Source organism: Gopherus evgoodei, chromosome 1 (assembly GCF_007399415.2).
Source record: "Gopherus evgoodei ecotype Sinaloan lineage chromosome 1, rGopEvg1_v1.p, whole genome shotgun sequence".
Classification (NCBI taxonomy): Eukaryota; Metazoa; Chordata; order Testudines; family Testudinidae; genus Gopherus; species Gopherus evgoodei.
Window position 1 is genome coordinate 352,332,025 of NC_044322.1, and position 17,104 is coordinate 352,349,128.

Consider the following 17,104-nt stretch of genomic DNA (forward strand, 5'->3'; position numbering starts at 1 on the left):
CCATTTTTATATGACCACTTCTAGCTTCACCCATATATAATAATGCAGCTACGTGTCAATTCAGTATGATTAGAAACTAAAAGTTTGGCACTTTTATATAGCTGCCACTGCTTTAGTAGTTGTGTGCATGTACGTTCTTCCTATGGACCGAACCGTGAGAAGTGCCGATCACCTTGGGTATGTTTGCACTGTATTGGGAGGTGTGAGTCCCAGCACACGTAGACGGAGTTGCAGTAAGTCAACTTGAGCTTGCGCACTGAAAATAGCAGTGTGGATGTTGTGGCATTGGCTGAGGCTGGGGCTAACCACCCGAGCTCAGACCCAGGGAGTCAGGTGGGCTTGGGTGGGTAGCCCGAGCCATCACCTCTGCTTCAGCATCCATATTGCGATTTGAGCTAGAACGAGTTTGTCTGCCCGCACTGGGTATCACACCTCCCAGCTGTAGTGCCAGCAACCCCCCTACAGCTTTCATTGAATTTAAGTTGGAATATGTATAGAGACACAAGTGTGAGAAGTGCTGAACATTTAAGTGTAGGCAGGGCTGAATTAAGTCAGTCTGGGATCTTAGGCACAACCTACACAGACTTTCATGGCATTGTCCCCATGCTCTTGCCCAGCCCCCACACCAGGTCCCCACCCCTCCTCGGGGTGGTAGCAGACTTCAGAGATAAAGATGAATGGGGCAATTCATATCTCTTGGAGCTATTGTTTCAGGCTCTCTGCAGACTCAGGCAGGCATCAGTTATGGGTCACATTTGCAAGCTTTTCTTTGCATCCATGAGGGCTAGAGAGAGGATTTTTTAAAATGAATGTGGAGATTCTGGTCTCACCATGCAACCACAAAAGCTGGAGCCCTAAACATGGGTTCATAGTTCCTCCACCTGAATCCAGCCCAGAATGCAGGTATTCAGCAGGATATAGAGTTTAAATCTATAAAGTACTGATGGCAATGGAAGAACTATGGGCCAGATTTTCAGTAAGGCACCAGAAAGAGGCGATCAGCTATTAAGAACAGCTCAGCATGTTGGGAGCTGAATACTTTTGAAAGTCTGGCCCTGATTTTGGGAGCTTAGCACTTGGAAATCTGGCCCCGAGCTATTTTGGAATTCTGGCCCTATGCTTGCTTACGAGTTGCCTACTTTCTATTTCTATAAACTGCGGGCGCCGAGGGAATTCTTGATTTTCACGCTTATAAGATCTTTACAAGGGTTCTTTCCTGCAGGATATCATTTACATAAATGGTTCTTCTGTAGCATTCACAGGGGATGTTTACTCGCTGACAAGCTGACTTCAGCTTTGTGTCATTTCATCAATACCAAAGCATTAGTCACTTTGTTAAGAGGCCTCTGTCATTGTCATGTGCTATGTATGAGTTTATATGTCACTAACGTGGTGACAATCTGGAGTCAGTGCTGTAACCATGATACCAGCAGGTGGTCCCAGCCAATGCCTCAGCACTTGTATAGCTGTCAGAAATAGTTAGCTAAAAGATGAGCAGCTGAAAGGATAGATGAGAATTTGTGTTAACTCTGCTAAGGCTTGTCCTGTTGAGTGAATTACTTTGTTTGTTTTCACTGGCACGTGTTGAGGTGACCCCCTTGTAGCAAAACTGGAGACAGAAATTAGCCTCTGTGTCTGATGATATCTTGCATATGGCAGTGGCAATGGAAAAAAAGACCACAAAAATACGTTACATGAAAGAAGGGTCTGTAAGGCAGTATGCTTTCATGGCGTCAGTGTAATCCAGGTTTTATTATCTGGTGCAAAAGAGAGAGAACTGAAGGAAGGAGGAATAATACTCTTATATGTCACATTTTATCTGTAGATTGCCAAGCATTTTACAATGGGCTCATTTTACTGATGGGGAAACTGAGGCACGAGGCGATGACATGGCTTGGCAGAGTTCACCCAGCAGGCTGAGTCAGAGCCAGGAATAGAATGCGGGTCTTCTGACTCCTACTCTAGTGCCCCAGCCAGGGACCATGCTGCCTTTTGAGGAGGCTCTCTAAAGACAGGGCTTTGCTTTTCAGGAAAATGTGCCATTGATTAGCTTCCACGCCCAAGAGGAAATGATATAAGAAACATTCCGTTATTTTATGTATTTTAATAATTTGTAACAAAAGCAAACAAAACTCAGAGGCATTGCACAGGGCAATGCACAGATAGAAGAATATGTCCAGCCATGGGAGTGAAGTGAATGAAGTTAACATCAGGGATGGATTTGAACGACAAAGAACAAAAACCAAAGGAAAGCAGCATGCAGCGGGCTGGTTCTGCTCTCATGCGACACACTGGGGTAACTCCATTGATTTCTGTTTAGTTACTCCTGATCTATCTGAAGCAGAGGCAAATCAGGCCTGTAAGTAATACTGGGCTTACAAGGACATTTCAAAGGACTCTAAGTCCTCTTTGTTCTTTATCAGTGGGAATGATGTAGCCTGGAGACAATCCAGCATTTGTGTAGTCGTGTAACTCAATGATTGTTCCAGACATTAATCTTGTCTGTGACTGTTACACGGTAAGGGCCAGGCTCTGCCTTCAGATGACACGCATGATTTCAGTGGGAGACACCTGCACGAATGCAAGGCCAGAATTTGGCTCTAAGGCTATTGAATCTAAGGCAATCACTTTCTGTATGTGACATTTACTCTGCGACAGTTGTCAGGAGAGCGAAAACACTCCTTTCCCTGCCCAAACAGCAGCAGTCTTTGCAGTAAGTAGTATGCTAGGCGACCTCACTGCCTTGCACATTGCGTATGTCAACACTACAGTAAAAAAAAAAACCACAGTACCAAGTCTCAGGGCCCAGGTCTGCTGACTTGGGCTAGCGGCGGCTGGGGTCATGGGGCTAAAAGTAGCAGTGTAGAGCTTTGGGACTGGGCTGGAGCCAAGGCTCTGAGACCCACCCCCCTTGTGCCCATTGGCTGACTGACGTTTACAGGCTTTTTTTACCTGTTATTTTGGCAGGATTAGTGGAGGAGTCACTCCTAAGGCTATGTCTACACAGCGTGCCTTACAATGGCGCACCGCTCTTTATCGCCGGGAGAGAGCTTTCCCAGCGACAAAATAAGACCACCCCCAGCGAGGGATGATAGCTTCGTCAACGGGAGCGTGGCTCCTGCCAACAGAGTCCACACTGGTGCTTTTCATCACTAAAACTTTTGTTGCTCGGGGGGTGTTTTTTTCACACCCCTGAGCGATAAATTTAGCAATGAAAGTGCCAGTGTAGACACAGCCTAAGGGAATAAATGAGGAAAGTAAGTTACTTGCACACAGACCAATGGCAGGGATGTTAAAGAGACTTGAAAACCCTTCTCCTTAGAAATGATCCTATCCTTTGTCTGTTTGTTTGTGTTTGTTTTTCCACTTTCCCTTTGTATTATTTTTTTAAAATGTTCTATTATGGCATAGTGCCAGGAACATGTTCCCATATTACATCAGCCATCCGGATTCCTGGTTCGGGAGCCTGCCTAAGGATTCTGGCTTGCTGGCTGGGGGAGCCCTCCTCGGGTGACCAAATTGGGGATGTTTTGCATGAAAACAGGAGCTTCACCTCCTTCGTTCAAGCTTCTGATTCCCCACTTGTTTAAGATGTCACAGTGATCTACCCTCTGCGTGGCAGCTAATTGTGATGTCACAGACAGCGGGTTATGATTTCAGCGGAGCTCTACATAGCAGTGGTAGGTGAGCGCCTTTGCAACAAAGATCCCGTCTCCGTGCACATGGTTCTGGCACAATAATAAACACATGGGGAAAGAAATACAGAGAAGACGACACTGTTATGTAAGCAGAACTGTTGCTAAGTGAAATATTTTGCAAAGGTTTTCACAGAGCCTCCAGGACCGGGGTCTCTAAGCATTTGGGGTGAGATCATCACCCACCCCACCCCACCCTGGCCAGTTACACCATGTAAAAGGACAGGAGAAGCATAAAGGGGCCTCAGAAGATTCAGTTCCTGCTGGGGGTAGGATTCCCTCAGGGCAGGCACTGTGGGGTTGCCACCCATCCAGGATTTACTCAGACAGTCCGGTTTTTGGTTTCTGTGTCCGGGTGCCATTTAGGGTTGCCACGTGCCAGGTTTTCGACCAGAAAGTCCATTCAAAAAGGGGACCTAGCAACCCTAAATGACAACCAAACCAAAAGTCCCATTACTGCAGGGAAGGGGGAGGCACTGGGTCATTAACCTAAGCCAGCCCCAGCTCAGCTGAGGTTGCCTCCAACCTGCAGCAAGCAATGTGGGGGAGTGAGGGAGAGGCGTGAGCAATGGAGGCGAGGTTTGAGAGGGAGAAGGCAGAGCAGGGGCGGGGCCTTCGGGGGAGAGGCAGAGAAGGCGGGCCTTGGGGGGAAGAGGTGGGGCTTCTGGGAAGAGATGGGGCCTCAGGGACAGGGCCTTGAAGGTCTGGTTACCAGTCATTAGAAAGATGGCAACCCTGCTCATGGGTGCACAGGCATAAGGCTGCATCCTTATGAGTTTATTGCAAGCTCTAGATAGGGGGTGTGCTAGGGACAGGGCCGCAGCATGCAGCTCTGCAGAATTCCCAGACAGCACTGTGACCTGTAGGGAGGCTGCCATAACTTAGACAGGCCCCCAGGGCTGGCTGAATTATTCCAGGGGCTTATGTAGCCCCCAGAGCAACCCAGGAATGGGAGGGCACAAAGTTGCCTGAAAGACACATTAGCCTCCTCCTGGGCTATGAGTTCTGGGCTGTGCCTCTGAGGGTATGTCTACATTGCAATTAAAACCCCACATCTGGCCTGTGCTAGCTGACTCTGGCTTGCAGGGCTGTTTCATTGTGGTATAGGCCAGGGGTAGGCAACCTATGGCACACATGCCGATTTTCAGTGGCACTCACACTGCCCGGGTACTGGCCATCAGTCTGGGGGGCTCTGCATTTTAAATGAAGCTTCTTAAACATTTTAAAAACCTTTTTTCCTTTACATACAACAATAGTTTGTATTATAGACTTATAGGAAGTCTAACTTCTAAAAACATTAAAATATATTACTGGCACGCAAAACCTTAAATCAGAGTGAATAAATGAAGACTCGGCACACCACATCTGAAAGGTTGCTGACCCCTAGTATAGAGATTCAGGCTCGGGCTGGAGCTTGGGCTCTAGGACCCTGTGAGGTGAATCTTCAGCCCTGCTAGCTGAAGTCAGGCAGGAGCCAGTTATGTGTGTCCAACAGCAGTGTAGACATACCAGAAGCACAGCAGAGAATCTTCATCCTCAGTGAAAAGGCACAAAGGCCAGGAGATTCTAATTTACACCTAAGGATCTGATTCTCCTCTTAGACCAGTTTACACTGGTGAAACTGGTTTGACTTCTTTGGCGTTGCTCCTGATTTACAGTGATGCAGGTGAGAGAATCAGGCTGGCCCACTGAAGCTAGATCAATATAAAACTAGTTTGAGAGGCTAATCGGGCTGCTCTGTTACATGGGTGTAAATCAGGAGTGACTTCATTGAAATCAAAGGAGACCCATATCACTGAGATCCAAATGTGGTCTATAATTTGCCCTTTTGTGCCCTTGAGAGTACTGCTCATACTCATAATATAGCTCACATCACCCTGGTTCTATGACCTGCGATCCATATCCACTTCATTAGCGAGGGACAATGCAGGCAGTTAAGGATGGAGTTACAAGTCTGGCTTACTCTGTAGCTCTGTGGATGCTAAGAAATTGGCTCTGGGTAATAACAAGCCGCAAGCCTGCTCTTTATAGCGAAGCTGATTCCCATACATGGTTTTGTGCTCTGTGTGGTAGCAGTGAGGACTGAGGAGTGCTCTTGAAGGCTCAGGACCCAGCCTGCTGTGAGTGCCAGCTGGCCAAGAGGTGCCTTCAGGCCTGCAAGGCGGGACACAGGGCCGCAGTTTGTCTAGAGACAAAACTTGCATTGTCATAAACAAAACAAAACTCAAAGAGGAGGAGACTGAGGCACAGAGAAGAAAGTCTGTGGGAGTAGATCCCATTTCCCTTAACAAAACTAGCACCGTCCAGAAACCTTTCTCTTTGCAATCCCATCTTGTATTCTGTATTGGCTTCCATTTCTCTGGGGCTGAATACAGTCCCATTCTGAGTAGTCTGTTACACACCCTCTTCGTTTCCCAGGCTGGTAGCCGTAGGTAACAGAAATGCCTGGTCACCTATTGAAATCTTCTTTGATTATTGAGCAGAGATAAAAAATAACAAGATTCTATGTCTCCCTTTGCAGCGAGGACAGAGTCATCGAGCATTACAAGAAACTGAGTGGTCAGACAAGAGGCCAAGCAATTGTAAAGTAAGTTGGGAAGGGCAACGCTGGGCAGCAACCTTTGTTTGCTAGGATATACCTCTACCTCGATATAACTCTGTCCTTGGGAGCCAAAACATCTTACCGTGTTATAGGTGAAACCGTGTTATATCGAACTTGCTTTGATCCACTGGAGTGCGCAGCGCGCCCGCAGCGCCCCCCCTCCCCCAGAGCAGTGCTTTACCGCGTTACATCCGAATTCATGTTATATCGGGTCGCGTTATACTGAAGTAGAGGTGTGTATTCTACAGTGACTGTAAATTCTGCGCATAACTGTGTCTCCCGTCTCCTGTCTAGTAACTTCTTTTTTTTAAGCAGATGCTTTTTCAGGAGAACCCCACTCCTCATCCATGTTATTCTTCTTCTGTTTCATTCTGCAGTTACATGAGCATTGTAGAATCCCTCCCAACGTATGGAGTCCATTATTATGCAGTAAAGGTATGTGCCACCGACAAAGGGCTTTTACTGAATTAAATTGATGATGGTGACAAAAATTCTGGCCTCTGTTTACCCTGCACTTTCCTGAAAGTACTGTTTCACTTCCTTTGTTAAGATAAACTTTGTTTCAACTATTCAGTGACTGTTTGGTAAATACAATTCAGTAGAGGAAAATCCTGTTCTTCAAGATAAAATTCCAGCATCCCCTCCACGAGGGCTGGAGCAATTGACTCCAGCTTGCAGTCTTCTGATTGGATTTCATGCTGGGATTCTCTCATTAAATCCCTCCTCCGGGCTCCGTTTGTTTAACAATCCGCCACCACGGTGGACTCATGATCTCGCCTCTACCACTTCCAGGCCTGCCCAGCAGTGGAGGTTTTTACAAGTGATAGCAATAAACATAAAAAAGGAAGCTAGGTTTGCTCTCCCTGGAGCATTTCCCCCTCTTCATCACCCACAGAGTTTTGATGGCTCGCATCATTATCTGAACTGATCTGCATGGTTTTAGGTACAAGAACGTTACTTTCTTGTACATCTGCAGAGTGTCTTGCACACATGTGATACAATAGAAACAATTTGACAGTAAATACCCTAAATATGATCTCCCTGGCCCGCCTCACCCCCAATGCCCTGTATTCAGAGAAAGGCAGCCACAACTCAGATAGTAGGACTCTGTTGGCTACCTTTTGCTGACCTGAAATGGTTGCCCATCTCTTGTCATAGGGTAGGGTCCCCCAGCCTTCCTGCGCGCCCAGCTTCCATTGAATTCAGTGGGTGGAAGTTGCAGGGAATTATTTGGGTTTTGGTGCCCAAACCCTCAAACACTTGCTGCTGTGCTTACTACTGAGGGTTGTTCCAGTGAACTCCTCGATTGGTGAGTGTGTGTCAGTTGTCAGCTAGGAAGTATTACACTGGGTGGCCTTTGGATCGGATCCTAAGGGTATGGCTACACTGCAGCTAGGAGGCATGATTCCCAGCAAGGGTAAACAGATTAGATGCTGCGGCAGTGGCGGTAGCTCTGCCCAGCTGCCCAAGCCCGCCTGACCCTCTAAGTCCAAGCTCAGAGTCACGGCTGCCCTGTGCCACAACATCCACATTGCCATTTTTAGCATGTCACATGTGCTGAGCTAGTGGGAATCTGTCTCCCCATGCTGGGACTCATACCTGCCAGCTGCAGCGCAGACATACCCAATCCAACAAACACTTACTAGCCCAGAGAAGTTCAGTGGGACAGCTCACAGCCAACGGGCTTTGGATCACACCCTTCATGAGCAACATAGATGTTGCTGCTTAGCATAGTCATTTTCCACCTTGACGCATCAGTTGTTTTTTGTTGTTGCTATTTTTCCCCCCTGCCCTTCACCAGCATTTTGGCAAATTGGAATTGTTTCACTGAGGGTTGCAGTTCACTAAATCTAAACAGAGCTTGTATCAAGTATCACTCATTACTCCATAAAATAGTTTTCTGGCACACTCAGATGGAAAGCATTTGAGACCAAGTCTGTCAGACCTTATCGCTTGGTAGCCATCAGATCCCATTAGCGCTGCATTTTATCGACTGATGTCAGGGTTCCCACGCATAATCCAAGTCAGCTGGGTTATTGGGTTTCACCTCCTCCAATCTCCAAGGCCAGATAGAGCAGTGTTCAGACTGAGACATTTGCAGGAAGAGGGGCAGTGGATAGGATGAACCATTATAAGGGGGAGCCAAGGAGATCCTTCCTTGGGGATGTTTTTAGTAATTTGATGCAATTTGGTGCATTTCATAAGCTATTATATGCCTGACATAAGAGTGCCAGGAATCTTCTCCATGTTCATGGGATCTTTGTGATCCAGGGATCCTCTGGCATGGTGCGGGATGATCCCTCTTACAGAGAAATCCTTCCCTTGAATATTGGGCCAGGGAGCAGGGGCGCCTGAACAGAGGGGACCAAGGGGTCCTAGCCCCACCACTTTTTACCGGCTGTAAGGGCAAGCAATGGGAGAGAGGGGGCAGAGAGGAGCGAGAAGGGGTGGTTTCTTGGGGGGAAGAGGCAAGTTGGGGCAGGGTCTTGGGGGGAAGAAGTAGCATGTGGGTGGGGCCTTGGGGAAAGGGGCAGCATTGGGGCAGGACCTTAGGGGAAGGGGCAGTGCAAGGGTGGGGGTCTGGGGAGAAGGGACAACCTGGAGGCGGGGCCTCTGAGGAAGGTGCAATGCGGGGGTGAGGCCAGGGTTTGGGCACCGGTGGCCCCCCGCACTTTGAGGTAGCTTCTGCCACTTCTGCCAGGGAGTGTCTGGAATGTCCCCCTCCCATACAATGTCATTCCCTCTATTTTATTTCCCAGGACAAGCAGGGAATTCCCTGGTGGTTAGGACTTAGTTACAAGGGCATTTTTCAGTACGACTACCACGACAAAGTGAAACCAAGAAAGGTAAGTGTATTCTCTTCCGGGCTGCTCAGAGATGTGCTCACCTCTCGCGTTACAGATTGAGTGGCAACATAAAAGGCGCTGAACATTGGCACTGAGTCATATCACTGATGGTGGGGGCGGATGTAAGGAGTTTCTTTCAACACTGCCTGAGTGTCTACAGAAAGTTGGCATGCAAAACTCACCCCTACTTTATTGAAGGGCTGTAATGTTGGGGAAAATTGAGCACTGTTAAATACTGCAGCTTAAGCTATTGTATTCATCTTAACTTGGCCCAGTTCCTCAAAAGACATAAATGGCCTGATCCTGCAAGATACTGAGCACCTTCAACCCCATTGGTTTCACGTAGAGTTGAGGATGCTCGGTAGTTCACAGGCATCATCCCTAAGGACCTGATCCGGTGGCGCTTTGGCTCAGGCCATAAATGATCAGAGAAGTAAAGAGAGCTGGAGATATATAAATGAGGGTGAGAGTGGAAGGGGTTGATGGAATTTGGGGTTTTGTTTCTCCCCCTCAGGACAAAAAGAATCCTGTTTCAAGGTGCAAAATGGCAAATTTAAGGGGGCCAGATTAACTTTGATGAATGGATATTTTAATGGTTAAGGGCCCATATCAATCAAACAATGGTAAAAATGCTTCATCACACACCTGAAGAAAGGTAAGGAAAGCATTCCCACTTGCGCTTTAACTTGTTTGAGAACTCTGCTGTGAAAACCCCCACAAGTTACGGCATTACCTGCAAGCAGCTTTATTCTAAAGCACAAGCTCGGCCTACATTTTCAAAAGTGACAAGCCAAGCTGGACACTTCCTCTTTGGGTGCCCAACTTGAGACACCTTAGAGGAGACTGGTTTGGAGGGAAGAGGTGCTCCGTGCTTGCTGAAAATCAGGCCCGAGTGAAGTGTCTCAAATTGGACACCCAAAGCTGGGGGCAGCCAAAATGACTAGTCACATTGATAATTTAGGCAAAGAAATTTTAATAAAATCAGCTTAAACATCCTGTAACTTCTTCGGAAGGAATGTTTGGGTCACCTGACCGCATTATCCGATATAGAGTCCCATTTTCTGGTGTTATGCCCCAGCCGTTATTCCTTAGCAGTGCAACTTGCTCCGCAGACTGGCCCGCAACATCAGCTAACAGCAATATTCATCCTACCTGGGAAACCAGTGAGGTATCAGAAAGCAGCAGATTCTAGCCTGGCTTCCAGGGGGCAATGCACAGCTCAGCTCCCAGAACACTGAATAGCACATTAGCAGATGTAAATGCTTCCACTAAATTAAGAGCTCTGCATTTCTTATTGCATTGTTTCTGTGCCAAATGGCTCTTTCTCAGTCACCCATTTGTCCATGCAGCCTGCTTCAGCAGAATCAACCTTCCTCTTCTTTGTGCAAATTAGTTGGTAGCTGGTGATCACATGTAGTTCTTTAGTTATGATAAACTGAAATGTTGTCCACAGTGGAAAATAGAACTCATGCTGCGGAGATCAAAATATATATTGGTTAACCAAGGCCTCGTCTCTGTTGGGGGCTTTCACACAGGGAGTGACAATGCCACCAAAAGCAGCAAAGAATCCTGTGGCACCTTATAGACTAACAGACGTTTTGGAGCATGAGCTTTCGTGGGTGAATACCCACTTCCTCAGATGCATGTAGTGGAAATTTCCAGGGGCAGGTATATATATGCTATGTCACCAAAGATGCACCTATGAACTCCAAGTGCAGATGCATTGCACTGGGGTAAATCGTTACTTGCAGGGTAACTCACATTCATGCAAGTGATGGTTTGCAGTGCGTCTACACTAGGGAGGTTGCACTCACATGGCTGCACTGGTGCCAAAACCCCAATAGAGAGATGTCCTTAGAATCTGCTTCCAAAAGTCAGGGTCAGCCGCAGAAACTGCTCCTCCAGGGCTCCTCCCTGCCGCAGCCTCCTTCCTATGATAGGATTGAAGCAGAAGCAAGGATGATAGGGAGAATCAGCCTGAGGAATCCAAGAGAAAGGAGACTAGATCCTGTGCCTCTATTTGAGGCAACAGCGCTGTTCTCTTTGGGAGAGTCAGGCCTTCTCTCTCTCGTGTTTCGTCTTCCCTTCTCTCCCTGCTGCTGCTCTGAGCGGTCTTGTCTGCCTGCTCAGCCCCAAAGTAGGTTAGTGCTGGCCTCAGCCATGGCCCTCACCCTACTTGCCTCTTGTCCTCTCGTTCTTACTGCAGCAAGCTGGGTCACACGTATCTCCCAGCCTTTCCTCAGAGCAGCGGCAGTAAGCCAGGAAAACTTTGGCATTTGCTTTTGTCATAACTTTCCTACTCAGATCTGAACCTTAGAGTTCAGAACATGAGAAGCTAGCATGAAACCTCCAAACTTAATTACCAGCTTGGATCTGATATCGCTGCCACCAGCCAGAAGATTCCAGTGTCTGGCTCACTGTGGTCTCCCCAAAACCTTCCCTGGGGGACCCCAAGACTCAGATTCCTTGAGTCTCACAACAAAGGGGAATAAACCATTTCCCTTCCCCCTCCTCCCCTCCAGGTGTTCCCTCCCTGAGTTCCTGGAGAGATATACAGATTCAATCTCCGTGAATCTAAACAAAGGGATTCCACCCTTCCCCCCCTCTTCTCTATTTCTGTTAAGTATAGACTCAATTCCCTCGAGCCTTAACAAGGGGGGCGGAAAAAAAAACAACAGGTCTTCGAAAGCAAAACTTTATATAAAAAGAAAGAAAAAGACATAGAAATGGTCTCTGTATCAAGGTGACAATATACAGGGTCAATTGCTTAAAAGAAAAAATGAATAAACAGCCTTATTCAAAAAGAATACAATTTAAAACATTCCAGCAACTACACACATGTAAATACAAAAAAAAATATAAACCTATTGTCTTACTATCCTTGTACTTACAACTTGGAAACAGAAGATTAGAAAGCCTGGAGATAGAGAGATCACTCTCAGAGCCGAGAGAGAGAACAGACCAAGAACAAAGGACTCACACCCAAAACTTCCCTCCACCCAGATTTTAAAAAAGTCTTGTTTCCTGATTGGTCCTCTGGTCAGGTGTTTCAGGTCACTTTTTGTTAACCCTTTACAGGTAAAAGAACAATAACCCTTAGCTATCTGTTTATGACAGCTTTGCTTTTGCTGAGATTGTTGTTTTTTCTTTGGCAAATGGGCAGTTTTGTGTGTTGTGTGAAATCCATGATGACCATAACAGTAATACCGCCTGACTTAGAACCATGAGGGGGAAGTTCTGTGACTTAGTGGGAGTGATCACATATCTTGGGGTTTGGAATGGGCAGCCTAGATGATTCCTCAGTGGAGTCTGTCAGACATCACCCAGGATTAGGGTGACCAGAGAGCAAGTGTGAAAAATCGGGGGGGTAATAGGCACCTATATAAGACAAAGACCCAAATATTGAGACAGTCCCTATAAAATCGGGACATCTGGTCACCCTACCCAGAGCGTAACCCGGTGTAAAGCCTGTCTGAACCAGTGCTGCTGAGTTGCAAAGTGCTTGCAAACCCCATCCACTGGGGGGAATGCAAACAGCTATTGTTGCCCCTAATATGAGCAGCGTGGCAGAAGGAAGGCATGGTAGGTGGGCCAAGGATGCATTGTGGATCCCCAAATGCTATTTAAAGCTCTCTTTCCCTGGCACAGTAAAAAGTCCAAGCCAGAAAACTTCTCTGGTTAGAGCAACCCCTATTGATTCAATGTGGCACAATTTTTGTTCTGCCTAGTTAGGTTTTTACGTTGCACCCATCACCATGGCATCTGGGAGTCTCTTGTGGTATCTGATTCACTTCTCCGTGCCAGCAGAAGTTGACTCAAGCTTTCCAAGTGAAGGAGGAGTGGGGGAAACACTTTGTAGAACTTTTTGCAGAGAAGCTGTAAATGTTAAGCAAAGTATGTAGGAAGGGAAGGCTGCATCTTATGGCTTTTTTGATCTTATTCAGTTTCTCTGTGATACCAAGACCAAGAACAAATTGAAAAATTACAATGGAAAAAAAAATCTCTCTGGAGAATGCACAGGCAGAAAATTGTGGCGAGGAACCAGCTGAAACCAAGAAATGTCTATTAAATGCATATAAAAACCTCGCTTGTCTTATAAGAGAGATTGTAATGTTTTCCTATTATGTCATCCGAGATAGTTTTCCATGCTTATTGTGTGCGCAAGTAGAACTGTAATCCACACTGGCTAGCTGAGCCTATCTCACGAGAGTCCATTAGCATTCAGTCAAAACCAACTTTTTAGTGAATGGCCGGAGTAAGTCGGCGATATGTCTGTGGAATCCTAACTAGGTTTGTCAGCAGGTCTGATGAGGTCAGAGAGGCGAAGTTATGCAGAGGATGATCTCATATGCACCATTTTAAATCTGGAGTGACTCCATTGACATCACTGGGGTTGCAACAGAGCTCAGTCTCTGGCCCAGAGTATCAGATGGATTGTGGGGGTGCAGGGATATTAAATAGGAACACAGCTCTTAGTGCACTGTGGAGCTGTATACGACTTTGTGGCTATGCTTTTAAACCCCTCCTGCTTATGCTTTGAATCACTGGAAATGCCAAAGTGCAGTTAAACTAGCATTCACTCTGAATCTCCTTCCTCCCACCCCGCTCTGTTTTTCTGACTTACATTTGGAGTAAGTAGTTGGCCTGGAGGGTTGGCAATGGGCTGTGCTTCATTTGTAATGAAAGAAGTGCTGGGGCTCAAGCCATGTTTTTACTTTCATAACTGACGTGGCAAGCCCAGAGGTGCCGGGGCTATGAGCTGCCAAGCCCAGAGGTGCCGGGGCTATCAGCTGCCAAGCCCAGAGGTGTCGGGGCTCAGCCCTGGCAAGCCCTGGTACAAATTAAGCACCGGCAGTGCCCAGGAGCTCCAGAACAAGTATGGGTGAGTGGTAGGGGGAGGGGACCTAGAGGAGCGAGCCAGGGGTGGGGCCTCAGGGGAAGAGGGGGTACGTGGGCAGGGTCTTTGGAGAAGGGGTGGTGCGAGGGAGGAGCCTTGGGGAGAAGGGGCAGTGCAAGGGCGGGGCTTCGGGGGGAATGTGCGGCATAAAGGTGGGGGTTCAGAGAGAAGGGGTGGGGTGGGGACTTGAGGGTGCATGGCATGGGGCGGGGCCACAATTCGAGTGCCTGTGGTCCGCCCACTTTTAGGGCACTTCCACCACTCCTGGCAATGCCCCAGTTCCTGTGCTCTTCCCAATGACATGGTCAAATGCAGATCTGGTCTGCGAGGACTGAAAATCCTTACCTGATGACTGTTGAGTGATCTGCATGAACATCACAACCACCCTCACTGCTTTTACTCCTAATTGGTACCCTTGTCTGCATTTCCAGCAGAGGGAGCAAGGGCACAACAGACACAGAAAGTTCACGCCCTTGTCATACCTTAAGGCTGTTCTTTCAGCTCTGGACTAAGGCAGGGTGCTCTGGGGAAGCTTGCGTTTCCAAAACCAATGCTGTACCTGTTCTGTGTGTAAACAGAAGACTTCAGTCTCCAGTGTTGCACCCCGGTCCCTGCTGGTTCATTTCTTGTTACCCGTTTTAGCTTCTTTGGCCCCTCCCTCTTCTGAGCGGGTGGGTCTTTCATTGCTTTGATGGGCCCCGCCCAGCATCCCAGGATTTAAATAGGCTGGCACTTTTCCCTGGCATAGAATTTATGATAAAACTAGCAAAATATTTTGAGCCAGTTCTTCAGCTGGTATAAATTAGCCTAGCTGTGTTGGAGTCCGTGGCGCTACGGTGACTTATACCAGTTATTAGGAAGGGGTTCTTCGTTTTGTGCATTTTTCTGAAGTTGAATAGCCATTGGAATATGAAGAGCTTGGTAACCGCAGCGCCGCTTGGAAACTGTCCTGTCAGTGAGTGGCATTTGTTCAGTTTAGTCAGCTGTATCTCCAGTGTGTTCTAAGAGCTCCCAACAGCATTTGATCAAGCAGAAGTGGTGTAGCCTGTGGCTGTCTGATAATGAATAGTGCGTGCTTGAGTGACTGTAGTAACAACAGGCATGTCTCTGTTGTTCTGGTGAGATGCTCCCACTGTTTTAAGAGTCCAAAGGCGTCCTTCAATACATACATTTAAATAGTTTTAGCAAACAATTAACTCAAAAAAGCCTGGGGAGTGAATGATTAACAAAGTCAGCAAAGTGTTTCCATATGGCCCAATAACAGACACTGCTAGCTGGAAACAGAATGGCCTTGAAGGAATGACATGTATTTTGTATAGCTTTGCTCCAGCCAAACAGGAGATAGTGCTATTCTGGATTAGCTCGATAGTCTACTGGCAACAAAACACTGGATGTGTCCACTTCTTTTTCCAAAACCTTTCTTCAACCAGAGGGAGTGTAGTTGCAATACAGGCTTTGAAGGATGTTGAGGACAGAATAAAAGGTAGAGATGTGGAATATCGCAAAGAAAACTCCCCAAGCCCCAGCTGAGTTTGTAGTGGTACAAAGATTGTCTTTGGATATGTCTACATCTACAATTTTGCAGCGCTGGTTGTTACAGCTGTATTAGTACAGCTGTATAGGGCCAGCGCTGCAGAGTGGCCACACTTACAGCAACCAGCGCTGCAAGTGGTGTTAGATGTGGCCACACTGCAGCGCTGTTGGGCAGCTTCAAGGGGGGTTCGGGGAACGCGAGAGCAAACCGGGGAAGGAGACCAGCTTCGCCGCGGTTTGCTCTCGCGTTCTCCGAACCCCCCTGCAAACCGCAGGGAAGGAGACCTGCTTGCTCGGGGATTCGGGGAACGCGAGAGCAAACCGCAGGGAAGGAGACCTGCTTGCACGGGGGTTCGGGGAACGCGAGAGCAAACCGGGGAAGGAGACCAGCTTCGCCGCGGTTTGCTCTCGCGTTCCCCGAACCCCCCTGCAAACCGCAGGGAAGGAGACCTGCTTGCTCGGGGATTCGGAGAACGCGAGAGCAAACTGCAGGGAAGGAGACCTGCTTGCTCGGGGATTCGGGGAACGCGAGAGCAAACCGGGGAAGGAGGCCAGCTTCGCCGCGGTTTGCTCTCGCGTTCCCCGAACCCCCCTGCAAACCGCAGGGAAGGAGACCTGCTTGCTTGGGGATTCGGGGAACGCGAGAGCAAACCGCAGGGAAGGAGACCTGCTTGCTCGGGGGTTCGGGGAACGCGAGAGCAAACCGGGGAAGGAGACCAGCTTCGCCGCGGTTTGCTCTCGCGTTCCCCGAACCCCCCTGCAAACCGCAGGGAAGGAGACCTGCTTGCACGGGGGTTCGGGGAACGCGAGAGCAAACCGGGGAAGGAGACCTGCTTGATTACCAGAGGCTTCCTCAGGTATGCTGGGATACCTGCTTATTCCACGGAGGTCAAGAAAAGCGCTGGTAAGTGTCTACACTTGATTACCAGCGCTGGATCACCAGCGTGGATCCTCTACACCCGAGACAAAACGGGAGTTGTCATAACTTTAGTCCCAGATTTGGACCTTAGCGTCCAAAATATGGGGGCTAGCATGAAAACCTCCAAGCTTAGTCACCAGCTTGGACCTGGTACTTGCTGCCACCACCCAAAAAATTAGAGTGTTTTGGGGCACTCTGGTCCCCCTGAAAAACCTTCCCTGGGGACCCCAAGACCCAAATCCCTTGAGTCTCACAACAAAGGGAAATAATCCTTTTTCCCTTCCCCCCTCCAGGTGCTCCTGGAGAGATACACAGACACAAGCTCTGTGAAACTACACAGAGTGACTCCCCCTCTCTGTTCCCAATCCTGGAAACAAAAAGAACTTTCCTATTCCTCCAGAGGGAATGCAAAATCAGGCTAGCAAATCCAACACACACACAGATCTCCCCGATCTCTTCCTCCCACCAATTCCCTGGTGAGTACAGATTCAATTTCCCTGAAGTAAAGAAAAACTCCAACAGGTCTTAAAAGAAAGCTTTATATAAAAAAAAGAAAGAAAAATACATACAAATGTTCTCTCTGTATTAAGGTGACACAACACAGGGTCGATT

General features: G+C 47.9%; 1 protein-coding gene across 6 annotated transcripts in view; it reads left to right on the forward strand.

Annotated features, from left to right (window-relative positions):
- FRMD4A (FERM domain containing 4A) overlaps positions 1-17,104 on the forward strand; it is a 410,751-nt gene that overhangs the window by 327,792 nt on the left and 65,855 nt on the right. For all 6 annotated transcript variants that reach the window (XM_030565719.1, XM_030565643.1, XM_030565594.1 and 3 more), the window contains exons 9-11: positions 6,217-6,282; positions 6,675-6,732; positions 9,057-9,143. In XM_030565719.1, coding sequence (XP_030421579.1) covers positions 6,217-6,282; positions 6,675-6,732; positions 9,057-9,143 — 211 coding nt within the window. The remainder of the gene's footprint in view (positions 1-6,216; positions 6,283-6,674; positions 6,733-9,056; positions 9,144-17,104) is intronic.